Source organism: Rhinolophus hipposideros (genome assembly GCF_964194185.1).
Source record: "Rhinolophus hipposideros genome assembly, chromosome: 1".
In the NCBI taxonomy this organism is placed as follows: domain Eukaryota; kingdom Metazoa; phylum Chordata; class Mammalia; order Chiroptera; family Rhinolophidae; genus Rhinolophus; species Rhinolophus hipposideros.
In genome coordinates, this window is record NC_138047.1 from 62,141,040 (window position 1) to 62,159,614 (window position 18,575).

Consider the following 18,575-nt stretch of genomic DNA (forward strand, 5'->3'; position numbering starts at 1 on the left):
AACCGGAAAACAATTTTTTCTTACATTACTTACATTTCTTATCTAAATATTGAAGTCTAAAAATATTATTGGAGGCCAGAAACTTCTCAGTAGATATTTCACAATAAAAGATATAAAACCTAAGAGAAACTCTATCCAGTAGTTAACTTGGTTTATTTATGGGGGCAATATAAAAAACATTTCATTTATTTTATGAAATAAAACTATGGTCACTGTCAAAAGTGATAATGCTTGGGACAAATTAGCAGCATGATCACTCTAATCTTATTTTCAAAGTGAGAACTTAATTGAAAACACAACTGAAAACTGAAAGTAAGTGATTTAAGTAGAGTGGCACTCTTATGATCTCCTTTAGAAATCTGGATTTCCCTCATCATAGATTTTATCACGACATATTGTAATTGTTTATTTGTGTGTCTGTATTTAAGCTAAACGACTTCCATGACTAAAGGACTCATGTGCTGTGCTGAACCTTCAATCCCTAGCACAACAACTTGGCAGTAGATGCTCAGTAAGTACTTGTGAAGAACAAATAAAGAATGAGTAACTGAGTCTGAACTATCTCCTGGTATGGATTCTTGAACTATCAGTGACTCTTAGGGAGCTCTGTCATTATTCGAGGATTATGCTGAGGACACATTATCTGTCTGGAAATAAATACATTCATAACCATGCTCTCCTGCTGACTACTAATATCAGTAAGGCCGGATGCACCTCATATTGTTGGGACTAGAGGAAACAGAGAATAATAGTGAACATCACCATTAAAGTGAACATCATAGAAACTGTTTCATGAAATGCTTTGGGAGTCAACTGACCCTGATTGATGAATAATACACAGATGTCCTTGTTGAAAAACTTAACATCAAAGCAATAGTAGCATTCACAAATACAGTGGCAAGCAAATAAGAGAGAAGACTCATTTGTTTTCATTTTCCTTCAGGTTAACTTATAATTTCAGCCTTAATGTTGAAGTCCTACATAGAATAGCCTTTAATTCAGAGCACTGAGCAGAGCCATACCTGTCAAAGGAATCTGTGGCTACTTTGTAGAGATAAATAAAGAGTTTACTGCCGTGCCGTAAAGTGGGTGACACTGAGTCCATCGAGATCGCGTCTTCCTCTAAAAGTCTTTGAAATGGCTGAGTATTTGAGGGAAAGACATTCATGGGGCTTATTTTTCTTAGGTCTGAGAAGCAGCCAAGAAATCGCACAGCATCTGCCAACTTCTCGTACTGAATCTCTGTTTTGAAGAAATGCGAGTTGGCCGGCTCATAGCGCATTGCTGCAGTCAATGTGCAGAACACAGTGTGGAGAAGTTCAAACACTTGATTCTGGTTCACTTTCTCCCAGCCATTCTTGGGTGGCGAGCTCAAAGATCTTTCCATGGCGACAAGCAAGGACATTATGTACACAAATCCTCCAACTTTCCGAAAAACTGTTCTTGAACGATGGCTTTCTCGAAGGACTGACAGGAGGGCCTACGGGGAATAAAAACCAAAACCAAACACAATTCAATTTAAAAAGGGAAAAAACCCACCGTATATGAATGTCCAAGGGGTACAACACCACTGTGAACATCTGAAATGTTTTTTTCATCTGCCCAACAGTCCTGTGAAGCATATAAAATATTTTGCTAATCTAAAATGCCATATTAAAGGCAGAAGATAATTTTAGGAAACACTATCATATATTCCTTTTGGTAGAATAAGGCTATCTCTAAATCCTGGCTGAAAAGCTTTTCCTATGTCTTTGATGGATAATGACATCAATGAATTCAGTAATTTTTACAAAGTAATTTTATTCCATAAGTAAAATAAAAAATCTAGTATACTTTTACACAATAATGAAAACTTATGACTGTGTGTGTATACAAACTGATTTATTCTATAAAGGATCAGACATATGGTCAGGGCAGCCAAAACCTGAAGTATTTCAGTTCATTTAAGGTCACCATATACTGAAGCTTTCAAAAGAGGAGGCAATTTACAGAGCTTGTCAGACATTCTTTCTTGCAAAGTGAATTGGAGCCCGAGGGCCTAAAGCATGCTCTTTCCAAGAACAGCTGTAAGTGTTAAGAAAAAAACAATCTTTTATCAGTTATTCGCTGAACTGTCATACCTCTAACTAACTTTGTTATAAAATTACTTGATACTTTATAAATTACCTTTCATGGGGCATTCACTACGTACTACACATTTCTTTAAGTGCTTTTATGCATTAGCTTATTTAATTCTCTCAATAATCCTATGTGTTAGTAGTATTATTATCCCCACTTTATAAATGAGGAATTGAGGTCCAGCGTGACAAAATAACTTGCAAAGATTGTACAGCTTACACAATGGCAAAGGTAGGATTTAAACCCAGGCACTCTAATTGCCCTACTCATGCACTTAACCATGACAAACAGCAACATGAAATCTGTTTCCAAATACCCGGGCTCATTTCCCCCGTTTCAGCAACTGGAACACCATGGTATTTACTACCACTTCAGGCACAATTTATAATAATTACATATGAAAAGACCATTTGATTAATATATCTCACACATTTCTAATGGTATTTGAAGAAGGGAAAGGCTATGTATTAATACTTATATTAATATACTAATATTTATATTAGTATAGTTTTGAAATATACGGCTTCAGAAATTATGAAGATTTCATTGTACATACTAGTTATTTTTAAAAGATTGGAAATATGCAATTTGTACATGTAAATAAAATTTAAAAACCAATGTATTCCTTTCATTACTCTGCAACCAATAAACTCCCATTTGAACAAGATCGGGTAATAATACAGTTTCCATATATTGTTAAATTTAATAAGCTGTACTTATTCTTGCAAGATCAGCTCATACTGAAACAAGACTTAATATTTAAATAAAAATATCTTACAACCTCGCCTGAAAATTAAATGCAAGGGCTGGAGTCAGTGATGCTTGGGTTGAAATTCTGACTCCAGCATTTTACCATGGTCAGTTACTTAACCTTTTCTGTGCTAGAGTTTCCTCTTATGTAAAATCGAGACAATAATAATAACTTCACAGAAAATACATGTAAAACCCTTAGCAAGTGCCTGGCATAAAACCCATCACCATCACCATCACCATCTTCAAAAGCACATTGGGGGAAACCAAGTATTATTTTATATATGAGGAAGGGTGAGTCTGGAACTAAAGTAATAGGTACAAAATCATATCGCTGGTTAGAATTATGACAGGGATTAGAAAACCAGTGCGCTATATTATGTACTTCTAGTCTACTTCCTACCACCTCAGTACTGGCATCTTACATCATCACAGCATAATCTCAGTAATTGAAAGTTTTCAATTGCCATGAACCATTTAATATTCTGCTTAAATCAATAACTAATGATAAGTAGCAAACACCAAAGTTAAAATCAGATGTAGATACTAAGTTCATTAGGTAAAATTATTAGCTATATTACCTACATTTGCATAAATATAAGGCATACAATTAAAATTTGTGCATCAGCAGAATTATAAAATACCACAGATCATGGAATGTGGGGTTTGTGCACAGATAATTACAAATTAAATTACAAAGGTCTGTGGTTGTGCCAGTTGAATAGAGGCACTGAGAAGCAGTTCTGAATGCAGCAAAAATGGAAACTGAAATTAGGATCCCCCATTCCTTCTTGTCTCCCAACACAACTTCATGCCCTCACAGCAGTGGAATGCTGGAGCCAGCTCATTTTGGCTCCTGAAAGCCAACTGTTATATTTTTGGAATTTTGCATGCCAGTTGTTAAAACACAGCCATAACTACAATTTAAGTACTATAAATTTACAACAAAATAAATTATTTTTAAAACAAAGGTAGTAAATATTCAAAATTCATCGCTTCCTAGTTGTTTCTTGTATTTTCCTATTATCTGTGCTCTTCAGATACTACATAATAGGGTGCTATTGTACATCTCTTCCCAATCCACATTCAGTAACACACTAGATGCATGAAATAGATCACAGTGGGAGTATTTACACCATGGAAATCAGTAAATACAGCACTTTAGGACCCCCCCTGCCCTCCTCCAGTCTGAGAGTCAGTTATTACGACTTACCAGAAAAAACAACACTGCCTTAAAATTACAGGCCAGCTAGTTAACTCTTGTTGGCTTTATCTATCAATATTTTACAAATCCAATTAAAAAGGTACAAAGAAAGGAGGAAAATGTATGTTAAAAAGTTGGCAACCTTAATATCATTTGAAGGCACTTTTTTTTTCCCAACTACCCCTTCAAATGTACAAATGTTCCACAATATTGACATGCATGTAGATTTCCTTCTGGTCTTGGAGATAAATTGTGGTCAGATTAATCTTGTTTTTAAAATAGAATGCATACTCAAAATTGTCATATACTACACCAAAACATGATGAAATATGCAATAGCATAAAGAAAAAAATGCAAACCTCATTACTGATGAGAAAGCAATTGAATAAAGCAAAAGTTAAAAGAAATACATGATTCTAGAAAGCAGCTATTATTCCTGTGATGTCTGTGGCAGGAATGGAGTGATGAGAACTGGGAGAGAAGTCAGACAGGAAGGAGATGGCATCCTGAGGGCCTTGAGGCCAGGTTAAACACAGTGGCTTTTCTTCTATTATTATTTTGACATCATTTTAGACTTAAAGAAAAATTACAAGAATAGATCATAATAGTTTTAAGTCACTTAAAAATAACCATAGATTTCAGTAGTAAAAGAGGAATAAAAACAGCCTTATCGAACTTACCCTTAAAATGTCAGTCTTCAACTGCAATTCTGTTGGTGGGGCTGAATGCATTAACCCCAGGAGAGTGCCCATGTCATCGTCCCCATTTGGCGAGAGCACGAGCTGCTGGATAATCATCAGGGCATGCTGCCGGCATTGAGGGTACTTCACTATATTATGTGCACATCTTGCACCTCCAAATTCTCGGAATATTCCTTGAAGAAGGGAGAAAAAAGAACATGGGCTGACTTAAAATGTTCCGATATAGTAAGATGAATTAAAATATAATCATTTTGTAGGAACAGTTACTCAAGAGAATGCAAGTAAAACCTACCCAGCTATTTCACCCTTTAAATTACAACGCAAAATTGCAATGTGGAAGGTCAGCAAAGACACATGCAAATTTTTCTAGATTTCCCTAATACAAGGTCACAGCTGTGATATGTTCACCATGTCCAAATTCTCCAAATCTTCCAACAAACAGAAATTTCATAGGTAGAGACCAAAGAGACCCAATGTTTTTACATAAAGGCTTTAAACTGGATAATACTTGAAATTAATTTATGTAAGAGGTTTTCAGATGAACAATACCCCAAACGAGATTTAAAATAAACAAGGCTTCCAAAATAGTAGCAAGAAAGGAATGGAATAAAATTATTTTACAGTGAGAAAAATTACAAGACACCCACTTTTTATTTTTAGTTACATAGAGCACACAAACAAAAAGTCATCACACGGCTCCAATTTATTTAATCCTCATCCCCTTGTATAGATGAGACATACAGTTGAGTAATGCAGCCAAAATCACAAAGCTAGCAAGCCACAGAATAGGATGTATGCCTAGATAGCCCAGTTCTGTAGCCTGTGCTCCTGCCTATGAGTCATAATGTTCTCACATCAAAAACCATCTTTGAGTATAAAAAAATGGACCAAGTGATCAAAATCGCTAATTACTATTTTCTCCAAAGTAATCATTCTATCCTTTATGCCTTAAGAGTACCTTGTATATGCCATTTATTATAATAGTTGATGATCAGTCTTTGTATTATTTGGTTGTACGTTTGGTCCCCCATTAAACTTAGACTTCCTTCTGGTTTGTTTCAATAAATGCTTCCTGAGAGAATAAATGTCAGTGTATTTTGCTGTAGTGGCCACTGTCCTCTTCATTCAGTGACTTCCTATTTACTAACTTTTTAAGAATTATATGATCTTGGAGCATAACTGACGTGCTGAGATTTAGCATATGGAATGCCATATTTACTTGCTTCCTGGTTGCCAGTCAGTGCCCATGAGATAACCATAATGGCTAATATCTTTTGAATATGTACTATAAACAAAGTACTGTTTTAAGTGCCCGAGATCACACAGCCAGTAACACTTTTCTTAACAGAGAGAAGATAGTTGATGAGAAAAGAACTTTGTAAAGGTGTCTGGCACTCTGGGAGATGTATTCACTGACTCTTAGTCACAAAGAGTAAGTTCTCCACTCTCCTACATTAGTATATTTGCTCAGTCCCTCCCTGGGTAAGTCTAGGTCATGCCATCAAAAGCTACTTTGCTAATAAATTCTTGTTATAGTGTTTCCTTGAAAATAAGACCTAGTTGGACAATCAGCTCTAATGTGTCTTTTGGAGCAAAAATTAATATAAAACCCGGTCTTATTTTACTATAAGACTGGGTATAACATAACATAACATAACATAACATAACATAACATAACATAACATAACATAACATAACACAACACAACACAACACAACATAACATAACATAACATAATGTAAGGCCAGGTCTTATAATTAATTTTTGCTCCAAAAGACGCATCAGGGCTGATTGCCTGGCCAGGCCTCATTTTTGGGGAAACACGGTAGCACAACCTTATTATGTTTCTAGCTCAGTCAACTAAACCTAGTTAGTGGAAATAGGAGATTATGCATTATACCATGGACAACCCGTTACTGTCGTACCCATTATACTTACTGTTTGAAGTACCTACTAAATTCATTCAACTTTGTCTTGGCATTTGCCCAAACTGCATTTAAATAATTATTTATATAGTTACACATTTACAACTTCCTCAATCAAGTGTTTACAACTCTCTCTGTCAAGTTGTAATTCCTTCTGGGCAAGAATTATCTTACCTTTGCATCTCTAACACCTAGCATTTTGCCTGGGACCCACAATACATTTTATCATTATTTAAAAAATATATATATTTTAAAAACGTTGAATACTGAGTTTTTCATTCAGGCAAATAAGGCATGCATTTGTACGTTTGCTAGTTTGATCACCATTCATCCATTCATTCATGGCCTCCCATAACACTTAAATAAAATTCAAGTTCCTTGGCACGGCCTGAAAAGCTCCACATCTGGGCACAGCCTACTCATCTAAACTCACCTCCCCATCACTTACTCCTCTCAAAATGTACTCATATTTTTGCCTAAGGGGTTTCTGATGTTGGCTAAATTTCAAGTAATTTTTTTAAAAAGCAAGAGTGATATTTCACAAATACAGCTGGATTGTCTATTAATGACAGGTAGAAACAAACTGAAGAGAAGTTGAGACCACAGATAAAGTAAAAGATTTAATAAATCCAATTTACCTGGGAGAGGAAAGTTTTATTAGAGAATTATTTTTTAACATTTCCCTAAGGTTGTAACACTATAATACTCTAATTTGAACTACTAAGAAATTAAGAAAACCACCATATAAAGTAAACATTTTGGAAAATATTTAAATAAGCAAAGTTATTCAACAAAAAAGTCTGTATTATGGAAATACAAAAATAGAATAACACTTTAAATACAAGGTACACTATAAAATGGAATAAAATATAAGAACATGTTTTGAAATAATGTTATATATTTTGTTATTAATATACATATAAAGGTTAAAAGTATTGCATTTCTAGAGATATGATAGTATCATCACTGAATCAAGTGCTTTCTCAAAGCGACAGGAGCATTTCAGATGCAAGTGAAGACATAACCAGAGGTAATATCCTCCGGAAGCATTTGCTTGCAGCTTTTCTAATTACCTGCATTTGTGTTTGATCCTTGAAGAAGCACAGTCAAAGTCTCCATAACCAACAAAGCCAGGTGTTTTTGGTCTTCAACTGAACTATTATTTCTTGAGTCCCCTAGGAATAAGGATCGAAGATGCAAATCACAAAAGTTGTAAGCTTATTTTTTCTTGATTCAAGAAAAATTGTTTTAATAATTTTAAAAATACATCTTTAATATCCACTTTCACCACTAATACAACTAATACAATACAACCTTTAAAAACGATGTGCATGTCCACCAGCCACCAAAAAAAGGTCAACATCCATGGTGACAGATTTTATTTTGGTGAGGCTACAAAGTCACAACTGTCTAACAAGTATTAAAAAGGAAAATGCCAATCAAAGTTAAATGTATTCTTCTCAAGGGGGTTTTCCTAACGAAAAAGTTCAATGGGAGAATGCCAGATTTTAATGCACCAAAGAGAAAGAAAAGTTTATGAACAGTGTTCTCTATTTATTAGATTGGTGCAAAAGTAATTGAGGTTTTTGCAATTATTTTTAACCTGTTAAACTGCAATTACTTTTGCAGCAACCTAATAACTTAGTTTAATTCATTCAACACAATTAAATACTTAACTAAGTGTCAGATACTACCACACTTTTATCAGATTTATCAGAAAGGATGAAAAATACAAAATTTAAAGTAATAATAATACATGTGTGTATACATAACATCACTAACGAGATATATTTATTTGCTTTGTATAATTAATAAAAACATTTTGAGGCACCTAAATATACCAATTGTTTCTAGAAATTTTCATTACTTCTAGAAACAGAAAGTGGTAGAGACTAGTCATGTGGATCATATGTTTCCCTCGGTTTTTATGTTAAAGTGTCTTCCATCACAATGACATATTTCTAGTCCCCACCTACTCCTTCCAAATAGAAGTTGAACGAACAAGCTAACTATGGGAAATATTCATAAGGATGTCACAATAATGAGCATTAGCAAGTCATTCAAATCCATAACCAAATGAAAGCAAGACATGAACAAAACACCCTGCCCGAAATCTTTTGTCAAATAAAGATAAAATTATGAAAATGCTTTACCTTGTTCATTTAGTGCCTGAGTTGGATCCTTCAAGAGGGCAGCATATTTGTGCAAAAGGTTTACCATGACCTCCAGAAGGCCCACCTCCCTGAACACATCTTTAAATATGAAGTCATGTCGTGTAAACTTAAGAAGTGTTTTCATTGCAATAATGCTACAGTGGTAAGAAGAGCTAGATTTTAAGAGGATGCTAACACTAATAAGTTCTTTACAAGGGATATAATTTAGGCTAAAAACAACAAACTCCAACATCTCAAAGTATTTGTTTTGTACTTCTGGGAGTTTGGAAATCTTTTCTGCAAACTGTGACAGTGTGTGCTGTGATTCTAGGATGAAATAATTGGCATTGTCAGCCATGTAAATATTTGTGATGGCATCAAGGATGATTTGGGTAAGGAAGTTGGTTTTTGCTTTTAGAAATGCATTCTGAAGAACTGCAAAGGCCTGGACATTTCTCACACTGTGACCTAAAACAGAAAACAAGAACACAAAAGTAGGTGCTATGTGATGTTTTAGTCATGGCAAACTAGTCTATTTAAACAAATCATGAATTGTAACATTTATTGACTATTTACTAAAAATACAGCTTTCTTCCTCAAAAGGTCTTATTTTTCTTTATCATGTTCAGTTACTTATTTAAAAGTAAATAACAACACTGGTTAAACTTTTAATACATCATTGAGAATATTCCGATTCAAGAACAGTACCTGTTGAAACACTAGACTGTTTTAGAAAGAATAAAGCATATTACACAGATCCAGGCTTCAGTGTTTGAAAATGTGAAGGTTTGTCACTTTTTATTATCTGCAAGATTGACCTTGACTTGTAGGACAGTTACCTCTCAATCTGAAAACACTTTCAGATTGAAGAAGTTAACAGAGCAGCCAGAATAGCAGCAGAAAAAAAGGAGGGCAAAAATTCTCTAATTTCCAGTTTTCCCTTTATAATTACAGCACTAGAACTTTCATAAATTTTAATTTGTAAGTTTATTTTGTTTTTAAGCTAAAAGTGTAGAATCTTTACATATACGTTCGTTAAAGCAGTTTATGGCCAGCCACTAGCTATATTTTCATCTGATTTTCAAACACACCAATCGGAAAAAAACAAAAATCTGGATACATAGCTTGTGTAAGGTAAATTAATAACAATAATTATAAAGAAATTAACACAGAAAGTATTTGAGGCACATGAAAACAAGTGTTTGCCTCTAAAAATTGTCCCCAGGTTCACAATATTAGAGCAGTACAGGGCATTTGCAAGAGTGACCAAAAAAATTAACATGTAAAATTAACATAACAAAAAAATTAACATATTCTATAAAGAATAAGCTGGATTTTAGAAAGAGGATAAACACAGAACTAGGAAAAATATAAAATAGGTTAGAAAGACTGCTGAGAAATCCTGGCTTAAACATTATGTGAAAAGTGCAAAGATTTAAAAAAACAAATCTTTAGTCTACATATGATTTCCATTTTCTCTTTGTTTATAGCATATAAATTTATTTCATGTGTGGCAAATACCAAAGATTTATCTTTACTTCCAGGTCATTATAAACAGTATGCTTGTTCTTTTTGAGGGTATCTCCCCTTTTTATTACCTGCAGGTAATCAAAAATGTTGTAAGGTTAAAGAATAACTCTAACCAATATATTGCATTTTTCAGCTAAGTGACAATATAAAGAAAATAGAAAGAGTTGAGTTTAGTATAATATGGGAAAATTTAGATTTTCCAAAGTTTCATCTTCATTATTTGATTTCAAGTGATGTCACTGACAAAAGATAAGGCATATTAATAAGCAACCACAGGAACTGTCCACCACAAACAGCTGAAATGAACATACTTTGTACATATATACACCATTAAATGACAAATATAAAATTTGGTATTCTTTGCATACAAACAAAACACTAGAAATACAGTGGTCAGCAGAACATCTGGCTCTTACTAATTTCTTTTCAGACATAGTAATGAATCTGCTCTGATCTATCCTACTCGCTATCCAATTCATGTAGGGGCCATCAGCACCTAGTTAAAATAGGGTGATGAAAGTAAATGACCAAGGACACTATTAGAGACTCTAACTTGTCTCCATGACCAGCTTCAAGAGCAAAATGTTTTAATCAAGTCAGTAACCAATCAGTCTTATACTACATGTAAAACTCAATCATTTCCTGTGACTAATCCAGAAAAAGTGATTTTCCATTTGTAATATCATTTCCAAATTTATTAGATTTTATGTACAATGGAACCAAATAAAACCTGAAAATTTGGCTTTCTATCAAGAAAAAAGTATCTAAAGAATGGCTGAATAATAATACCAAACTAAGTGGCATAAAAATTTGAAGTATACTTTGAAGGCTGAAGTTATCAGGAGTAGTCAGTCACACTGAGGACTTTCATAGCTATTAAATTCCTACAATATTTAATTGGGAAAGGAGAATAATAATTAAACCTAAAAGATAATTAAAAGACTGCTCTATCTATATGAGACAGGAATATCCCTTAAATATTGACACATAAATGCTCTAATGTTTTAACTAAACAGATATGTCCTAAGTTACAAATTTTGCATTAACTGCCTTCAATCTGTTGGGTACACAAACAACTAAAAGAAATAAAGGTAAAGTGAGGAAATCATTTTAAAAGATGACAATTACCATCTCACCACTCTCAAGTCTATAGAAGCAGAAACGAAAGACATACATTAACCTCAGGTGTAGAAGGATATCCATGCGGACAACAAAAAATAGAGCTCTCCTATTTTCAGAATCTAATAAAAACATAAAAGTTGCGTGTTGTAAAAAGAGCCAGAATGACACAGATATTAAGTAAGAAGAATTAAGAATAAACGTCTAAATAAGGAAATGCAAGCATTCGTTCAGTAAACAGACACTGAATATTTTTTAGATTCTAAGTCGCCAGAGTTATGCAACATGACAGAGGACAGATCTAAAGAGGAGAAGTGAATAGAAGGGTATACAGTTAGAAAGACATCTATGGTAATTCATGTGACTGATCTACAGAGCCTCCACTGAGGTCTGTGGCAGGAGGGCTGATAAAGAAGGAAGGAAATCAATAAATGTTTAGGAAGTATAAGAAACGGAAAATAATGAATGAATTACACTTGTGAATGACCAGTGAGAATGGAGCCTGGCTAAACGATCAACACGCCGGCAGGCCAGCTGCGCATCCAGCACAAAGTGGATCAAGAGCTCTTCTAAGTAAGCCCATGATGAAGACTGCAAGGCCCTTCAGTTACTAGCTTGAACAAAAATACACACACACAAAAAATATATTATCCTCTTATTTTGGTGGTGCCAGAATTAATGTGTTAAGAGAAAACACCTTTGTCAAGGTGAAGTCACGGAAGAGTTCTGAGAAAGACAGGTATCATCTTTTCTTATGAAGAGACACATTCTCTTAAAAAATATTAAAAACACCCGCTCTGTTTAGGGAACAAATTTGGAAGCTATGGAGAGCTACGAATTATGAAGCACAATCCTGCAGTGATGTTTCTGAATAGATAAAAAAACCACCATGGAGTTATTATTAAACAGCAGGAATATTTCTTACTAATTCCCTTCTTTAGAAAAATCTCTCTGCTGGTGAGGGCATCAAGTTTTATAAAAGCTCTTGCTATACAATATAGAAACAAGTAATTTTCAAGCTTTCACATACAGAAACAGGTACGTTTATCAGCTTCATTAATAACTCAGTTTACTTTTTCTTTTAAATTTTATATTTCTATACAGTTTTACTTGATCTAAAATTAGCACTAAAAATAAGGTAGGTAAATTATATCTATGTATAGCACAAGGTAAGTATAAATATATTCATGTTTCCTCTTTTAAATGTAATTATGAATGGGTAAACATTCTTTGGTAACAGGAATATTCATAGATTATGAAAGTGAACCAGTGAAATCAAAATATTTCCCAACGTACCCTGAACAAATAATTGACAAAAAGTAAGATCAATAGTGCCAAGTATATCATAATATACACAGCCCCAACTTATTAACAGTCCAATCCAAAGAGTGACAATGTGTAAAGGACTACCACTGCCTCATTCTGTGACACCGTCACAGCTGGCTGTCCGAGTCTCCATTCCTATACCACAGTCCATCATCTCTTATCCAAAACTAGATTAATAAGAATGTACAAACGAAAAAGTCCACTAAAACTAATCATCAAATTTAACTGTCACATGTAAAAAGTGATAATATTTTAAAAACCAACTGCATTTCTATAAACTAGCAACAAGCAATTAAAAATGAAATTAAGAAAACAATTTCATTCACAACAGTATCAAAAAGAATAAACTATTTAAGGATAAATTTAACAACAGAATTGAAAGTCCTGTACCATGTACACCATAAAACACTGCTGAGAGAAAATATTAAGACGCAAATAAATGGAAAGCTACATATTCATGGATTGGAGGATTCAATACTATTAATATGTCAATTCCCTGCAAACTGATGTACAGATTCAGTGTACTCCCAGTCAACATCTCAGCAGGCTTTTTTTTGTTTGTAATAATTGACATGATGATTATTAAATTTATACAGAAGTTCAAAGGACCTAGAAGAGCCAAAATAATTTTGCAAAGAAAGAATAAAATTGGACAACTAAAATGACCCTATTTCAAGACTTACTTTAAGATACAGTAATCAAGACCATGTAATACTGGCGTAAGGAGAGACACATTAACCAACAGAGCAGAGCTGAAAAGGGTTCCTGATATATGGTCATATGTGTGATCTTTTCAACAAAGGGACCTGGCACACTTGGATATAAAAATTGGAGGGAAAAAAAACAACTCACTTCCTACCATATAGAAAAATAAACTTTAAAAGTCTTCTAGACATAATGTAAGCATAAAAATATGAAACTCCTAGAAGAAAACACAAGATTTAGTGAATTTGGCTTAAATAAGATTTCGTCTGAGGCAAAACCCACAAAATATTTTAACAATGATAAACTGGACTTCATCAAAATTAACTTCTGTTCTTCAAAAGATGCTGCTAAGAAAAAGCAAGTCAAGACTAGGAGAACATACAATGGGCACAGAGATCTGAATCAAAGTAGAGATCAGACGGCAAATAAGTACACGAAAAGACACTCAAAATCATTTTGAAAAATGCAAATTAAAAAACGCAATTAGATACTACTACACACTCACTAGCACACCTAAAATTAAAAAGAGTAACACTACCAAGTGTTGCTGAGGATGTAAAACAAACTTTCCTACACTGCCAAGGGAATGCAAAATGCAACAGCTGCTTTAGAAGACAGTTTGGCAATTTCTCATAAAGTTAAACATATATTTATCATATGACCCAGCAATTCTACTGCTTGGTATTTACCCCAAACAAATGAAATTATATGTCTACACAAAGACTTGTTTTATATGACTGTTCATAGATTTACTCATGATAGTTAAATTATACCATCACCTGGTGAATGGATAAATAAATTGCAGGATGGCCAAACAATGAAATACGACCCAATATTAAAAAGGAACCAACTTTAGATACAGGAATAACATAGATGAATCTTGAAAGTGAAAGGAGCCAAAACAAAAACTACATACTATATGATTTCAGTTTATGAAATTCTAGAAAGAGCAAACCCAAAGCAGATCAGTGGTTGCCGGGGCAGGGGGTGGGGATGCAAAGGAGAACAAGGAAATTGTTACAAGGATGAGGATATTCCATGTCGTGATATGGTGGTGATAACACAACCGTATACATTTATCTAAACTCATCGAATTCCACACTTAAATTGGATAGATTTCAATATATGCAAATTACACAAGAAATACTGGCAAAAAAAGACATTTGATATTCCCTTTATGTGGAATAGAACAATACACTTTAGTCCATACAATAACCCTAGAAAGTAGGCCGTGGGAAATGGGTAATTTTGAGTCACAAATGAAACTCAAAATGATTTAACTTGATACATTCATTTTATAGAGTATGACATTAATTTTTCTGGAGAACAAACTGTTATTTAGAAAGGTTAGGTTACTCATGGGCACCGGAATCTGAACGTTAGGGCAACATGCTTTCTAATTAACATTGCTTTCATAGACATATATCACTGAATTCTCAAAATAACCCCAGGAGGTGCTAGGTTAGATATTTATTATCCCTGTTATAGATGAGACATCAGACAGACATATAAGGAAGGTTTATTTTGCTCTACTAATTCTCTCATTACAAAATTATACTGTTGTAACTAGCTATTATGCCAGTGTGATGATCAGATTGATTAACCAAATGAAACAACAAAGGTCTAAAATAGGAAGTACACTGCTGAGCTATTTTTAAATTAACTCATAGAGTTAACTGTGAAATACTCAAGCTAGAGTCTATAAATTAGAAGTTTTTTTCTTAGTATTACTGTTTTTTTCTTAGTATTAAATAAAATGAAGCCTTAAACTGATCAGAAGACATGCCTGGATTTCTAGTGATTCTTTTAAAAAGACCTATACATTTTACACACTGAAGTTACATCTTATTGCAGTAAGTTTGAGTACTCCAACCTAAGTTATGACTTTTCAGTATAATTTTCTCCAGTAAATCACATTTAGGATTTTCTAATAAGTATTTTTATTCTCATTGACTTAAAAACTTATAACTGGTGACTTCTACGTCATAAAATACACAGATAATATACTATGAAATTTAAATAAACAGACACGTTGCTATCTTTTGGCTAAATCTTACGTGAAAATATCATAACTGTATTGAATATTTAGTAAGTGACAATCATGTGAAAGAAACTATTAGAAGCCCCCAGATTCAGAATACTTCAGAATGGTTATTATGCATTTAAAACTAAATGAAGAGTAAAACTAGCATGCACTCTTATGTAACTAAATGTTCTTAACTATACAATAAGTTTTCTTAGTAAAAGATCACTAGATGAGGAGCCAAAGTTAGGAAATCCGAACTATAAAATTTATTCTCTGATATGAAATAAACAATGTAAATTTCTACCCAGGTTTGCTTAGTTTTAAATAAAATACAAGCATTCATACTTCGTGCTTCATATATACGTACATCTAACATAGAGATAAGCGTCGAGATCAGAGAGTGAATCGAGATTCATCCACATAAAGAGGAAATGTGTGGAGTGCAAACATTCAAAAGAGGCATGTTTGGATTATTAAATTGTTTGAATGTTAAAATGAAATAAGAAGATATAAATTTCACTTTCATTTTATGATATTTTCATAATATCATTTTCAAGTATTTGATCTGTAAAGACTGTCCCTCAAGAAAGCACACCATGAAAAGCGAACTTTAATGAAAAAAGATTATCATTATACAAGTTAACTTAAATAAAGAGCAATCAAAGTTAGACTAATTCATTCTTTCCCTATTTCTTTGAGTGATTCAAAATGGAAAAAGGAAAAAAAGACTCACCTTTGCCTGAAGGCTGAGGTACTGCAAATCCAGGCAATAAAAACGGTGCCCCTGTGGTAATACCAGCTGGTTTTAGTTCACTGACACCATATGTTGTTAGGGAAGTTATCAGATTAACCAGATCTTTCAAGGCATCTTTGGATTCTGCCTCTTTTGCTTGTTCCAATCTAGGAAAAGGATAATTTGGCAATTTTTTGTCTCTTTTGCTGTATGCTCAAATTTAATACAGAAAGAAATTTTCCATTTTTACATACAATAAACAAATGTGTAAAGTACTCCAAGTTTCTTCTTACAATTTTTCCCATATAAAAACATATTTTTTTCAATCTACAGAGTTTAAGACATTATGGTGTATTTGAAAAAAATTATAACAATATTCAGAAGACCTGATACAAGTGTTGATTTTGCCACTAGCAGGTTACTTTAGGTAAATCACTAATCTTTGGTAGAAAGTCTCTATAAAACAAAAGAATTAGATTAAATATCTCTTAAGTTTCCTAAAGTTATACAGCTACAAAGTTTCACTGTTTACAACCAAAAACCTTATTAACCATTTCTTTCCTAAGACATTTTTTCTGTTAACAATTTTTAAAAATGAATTCCTTAGGAAGAGTTCAAAGACTTTTATCTGTATGTCATTAACTAATTCAGGTATTATTAGAGTACATTTAAATAAAGTTCTGAATGTCTAAGATAACAATCTTAATTCCTTTAAAGGAATGCTGGAGTCATTGTGGAGTTATCTATTTTTTTTTTTTTTAAAGATTTTATTGGGGAAGGGGAACAGGACTTTATTGGGGAACAGTGTGTGTTTCCAGGCCTTTTTTTCTAAGTTGTTGTCCTTTCAATCTTAGTTGTGGAGGGTACCGTTCAGCTTCAAGTTGTTGTTTTTTCAGTCTTAGTTGTGGAGGGCACAGCTCAGCTCCAGGTCCAGTTGCGGTTGCTAGTTGCAGGGGGCGCAGCCCACCATCCCTTGCGGGAGTTGAATCGGCAGCCTTGTGGTTGAGAGGACGTGCTCCAACCAACTGAGCCATCCGGGAGCTCAGTGGCTGTCCAGCTCAAGGTGCCATGTTCAATCTTAGTTGCAGGGGGCGCAGCCCACCATCCCTTGTGGGACTCAAGGAACTGAACTGGCATGGCAGCCTTGTGGTTGAGAGCCCATGGGCCCATGTGGGAATCGAACTGGCAGCCTCCAGAGTTAGGAGCATGGAGCTCTAACCACCTGAGCCACCAGGCTGGCCCGCGGAATTATCTTTTGACTGTGGCTTTATTGAGAACACAAAATGGGGTGCAAAAATGTATTTTCTTTTTTATTTATTTTTTTAAAATGTATTTTTTAAAGAATAAGATTTATTGGGGTTTCCACAATAGAATTAATTACTCTCATTAAAATAAGCATGGAGAATGCACAAAAGTAGAAAAGAAAAAGTATGCTTAGCCTCACAACTCAAAGACACTGTTAATATTCTGATATATTTTTTAAATTTTTCTTAATGTGAATAGTTATGTTTTAATGTTATTTTCATACCATATACAAAATTTTTCATTTGCCAGTATTATACACATACTTTCCCATGTTAGTATAAGCTCTCCATAGATATGCTTTTAATGGTCATAAAGAGCCAATCACAGATTTGGGGAGATGGGGGTGGGACAGCTAGTGGAAATCATAATACAGGAGCACTAATATATATATAATTTTGTCTAAATTTAGGATTAAATCTTTAGGATCAATAACCATAAGTGAAATTATTGTGTCAAGGAGTATTGACCTTTTCGAGGCTGTTGATAACATCTGGTCAACCCATATTCTCACGGGATTGCACCAGTAACACTCCTCTAGTAATGTGAAATAGTTATTTCATGAACTTTCATATGTCTCACTTGTAAATTAGGTACATATGCAAAATTATATTCTTGGGGGTTGCCCAGTATTAAGTAATAGAAACTAGGTTAAACTGGTGTTAGAAATAAGAAGTTTCAAAAATAATGCTGGTTTACAATAGATCAAATGACTTAAAAATAACTGATGGCACAGGAAGAACTCCTGAGACGTATCTTTTCCTAATAAATTTGTAAACAGCCACTTTCTGTATGTGAATGGAACATTTGGTATGGAAAGGAGGGGCTGGTGAAACATTTCAGATTAACTAATTTGTTTTACATACACATTTGAAAGGTCTCATTCAATCTATATAATTCATAACAATACTGAATTACTAATAAGGAAAACCAAAAACATAATTAAGCAATAAGAGTTTATACTTTAGAAAATTGCTAATTAG

The 18,575-nt window shown here is 33.7% G+C and overlaps 1 protein-coding gene across 8 annotated transcripts in view; it reads right to left on the minus strand.

Moving 5' to 3' along the window:
• The window catches only part of WDFY3 (WD repeat and FYVE domain containing 3), a 248,184-nt gene that overhangs the window by 109,553 nt on the left and 120,056 nt on the right, over nt 1–18,575 (minus strand). For all 8 annotated transcript variants that reach the window (XM_081056216.1, XM_081056218.1, XM_081056217.1 and 5 more), the window contains 5 exons: nt 16,291–16,457; nt 8,852–9,319; nt 7,772–7,873; nt 4,753–4,946; nt 1,023–1,480 (listed from right to left, as the gene is read on the minus strand). In XM_081056216.1, coding sequence (XP_080912342.1) covers nt 1,023–1,480; nt 4,753–4,946; nt 7,772–7,873; nt 8,852–9,319; nt 16,291–16,457 — 1,389 coding nt within the window. The remainder of the gene's footprint in view (nt 1–1,022; nt 1,481–4,752; nt 4,947–7,771; nt 7,874–8,851; nt 9,320–16,290; nt 16,458–18,575) is intronic.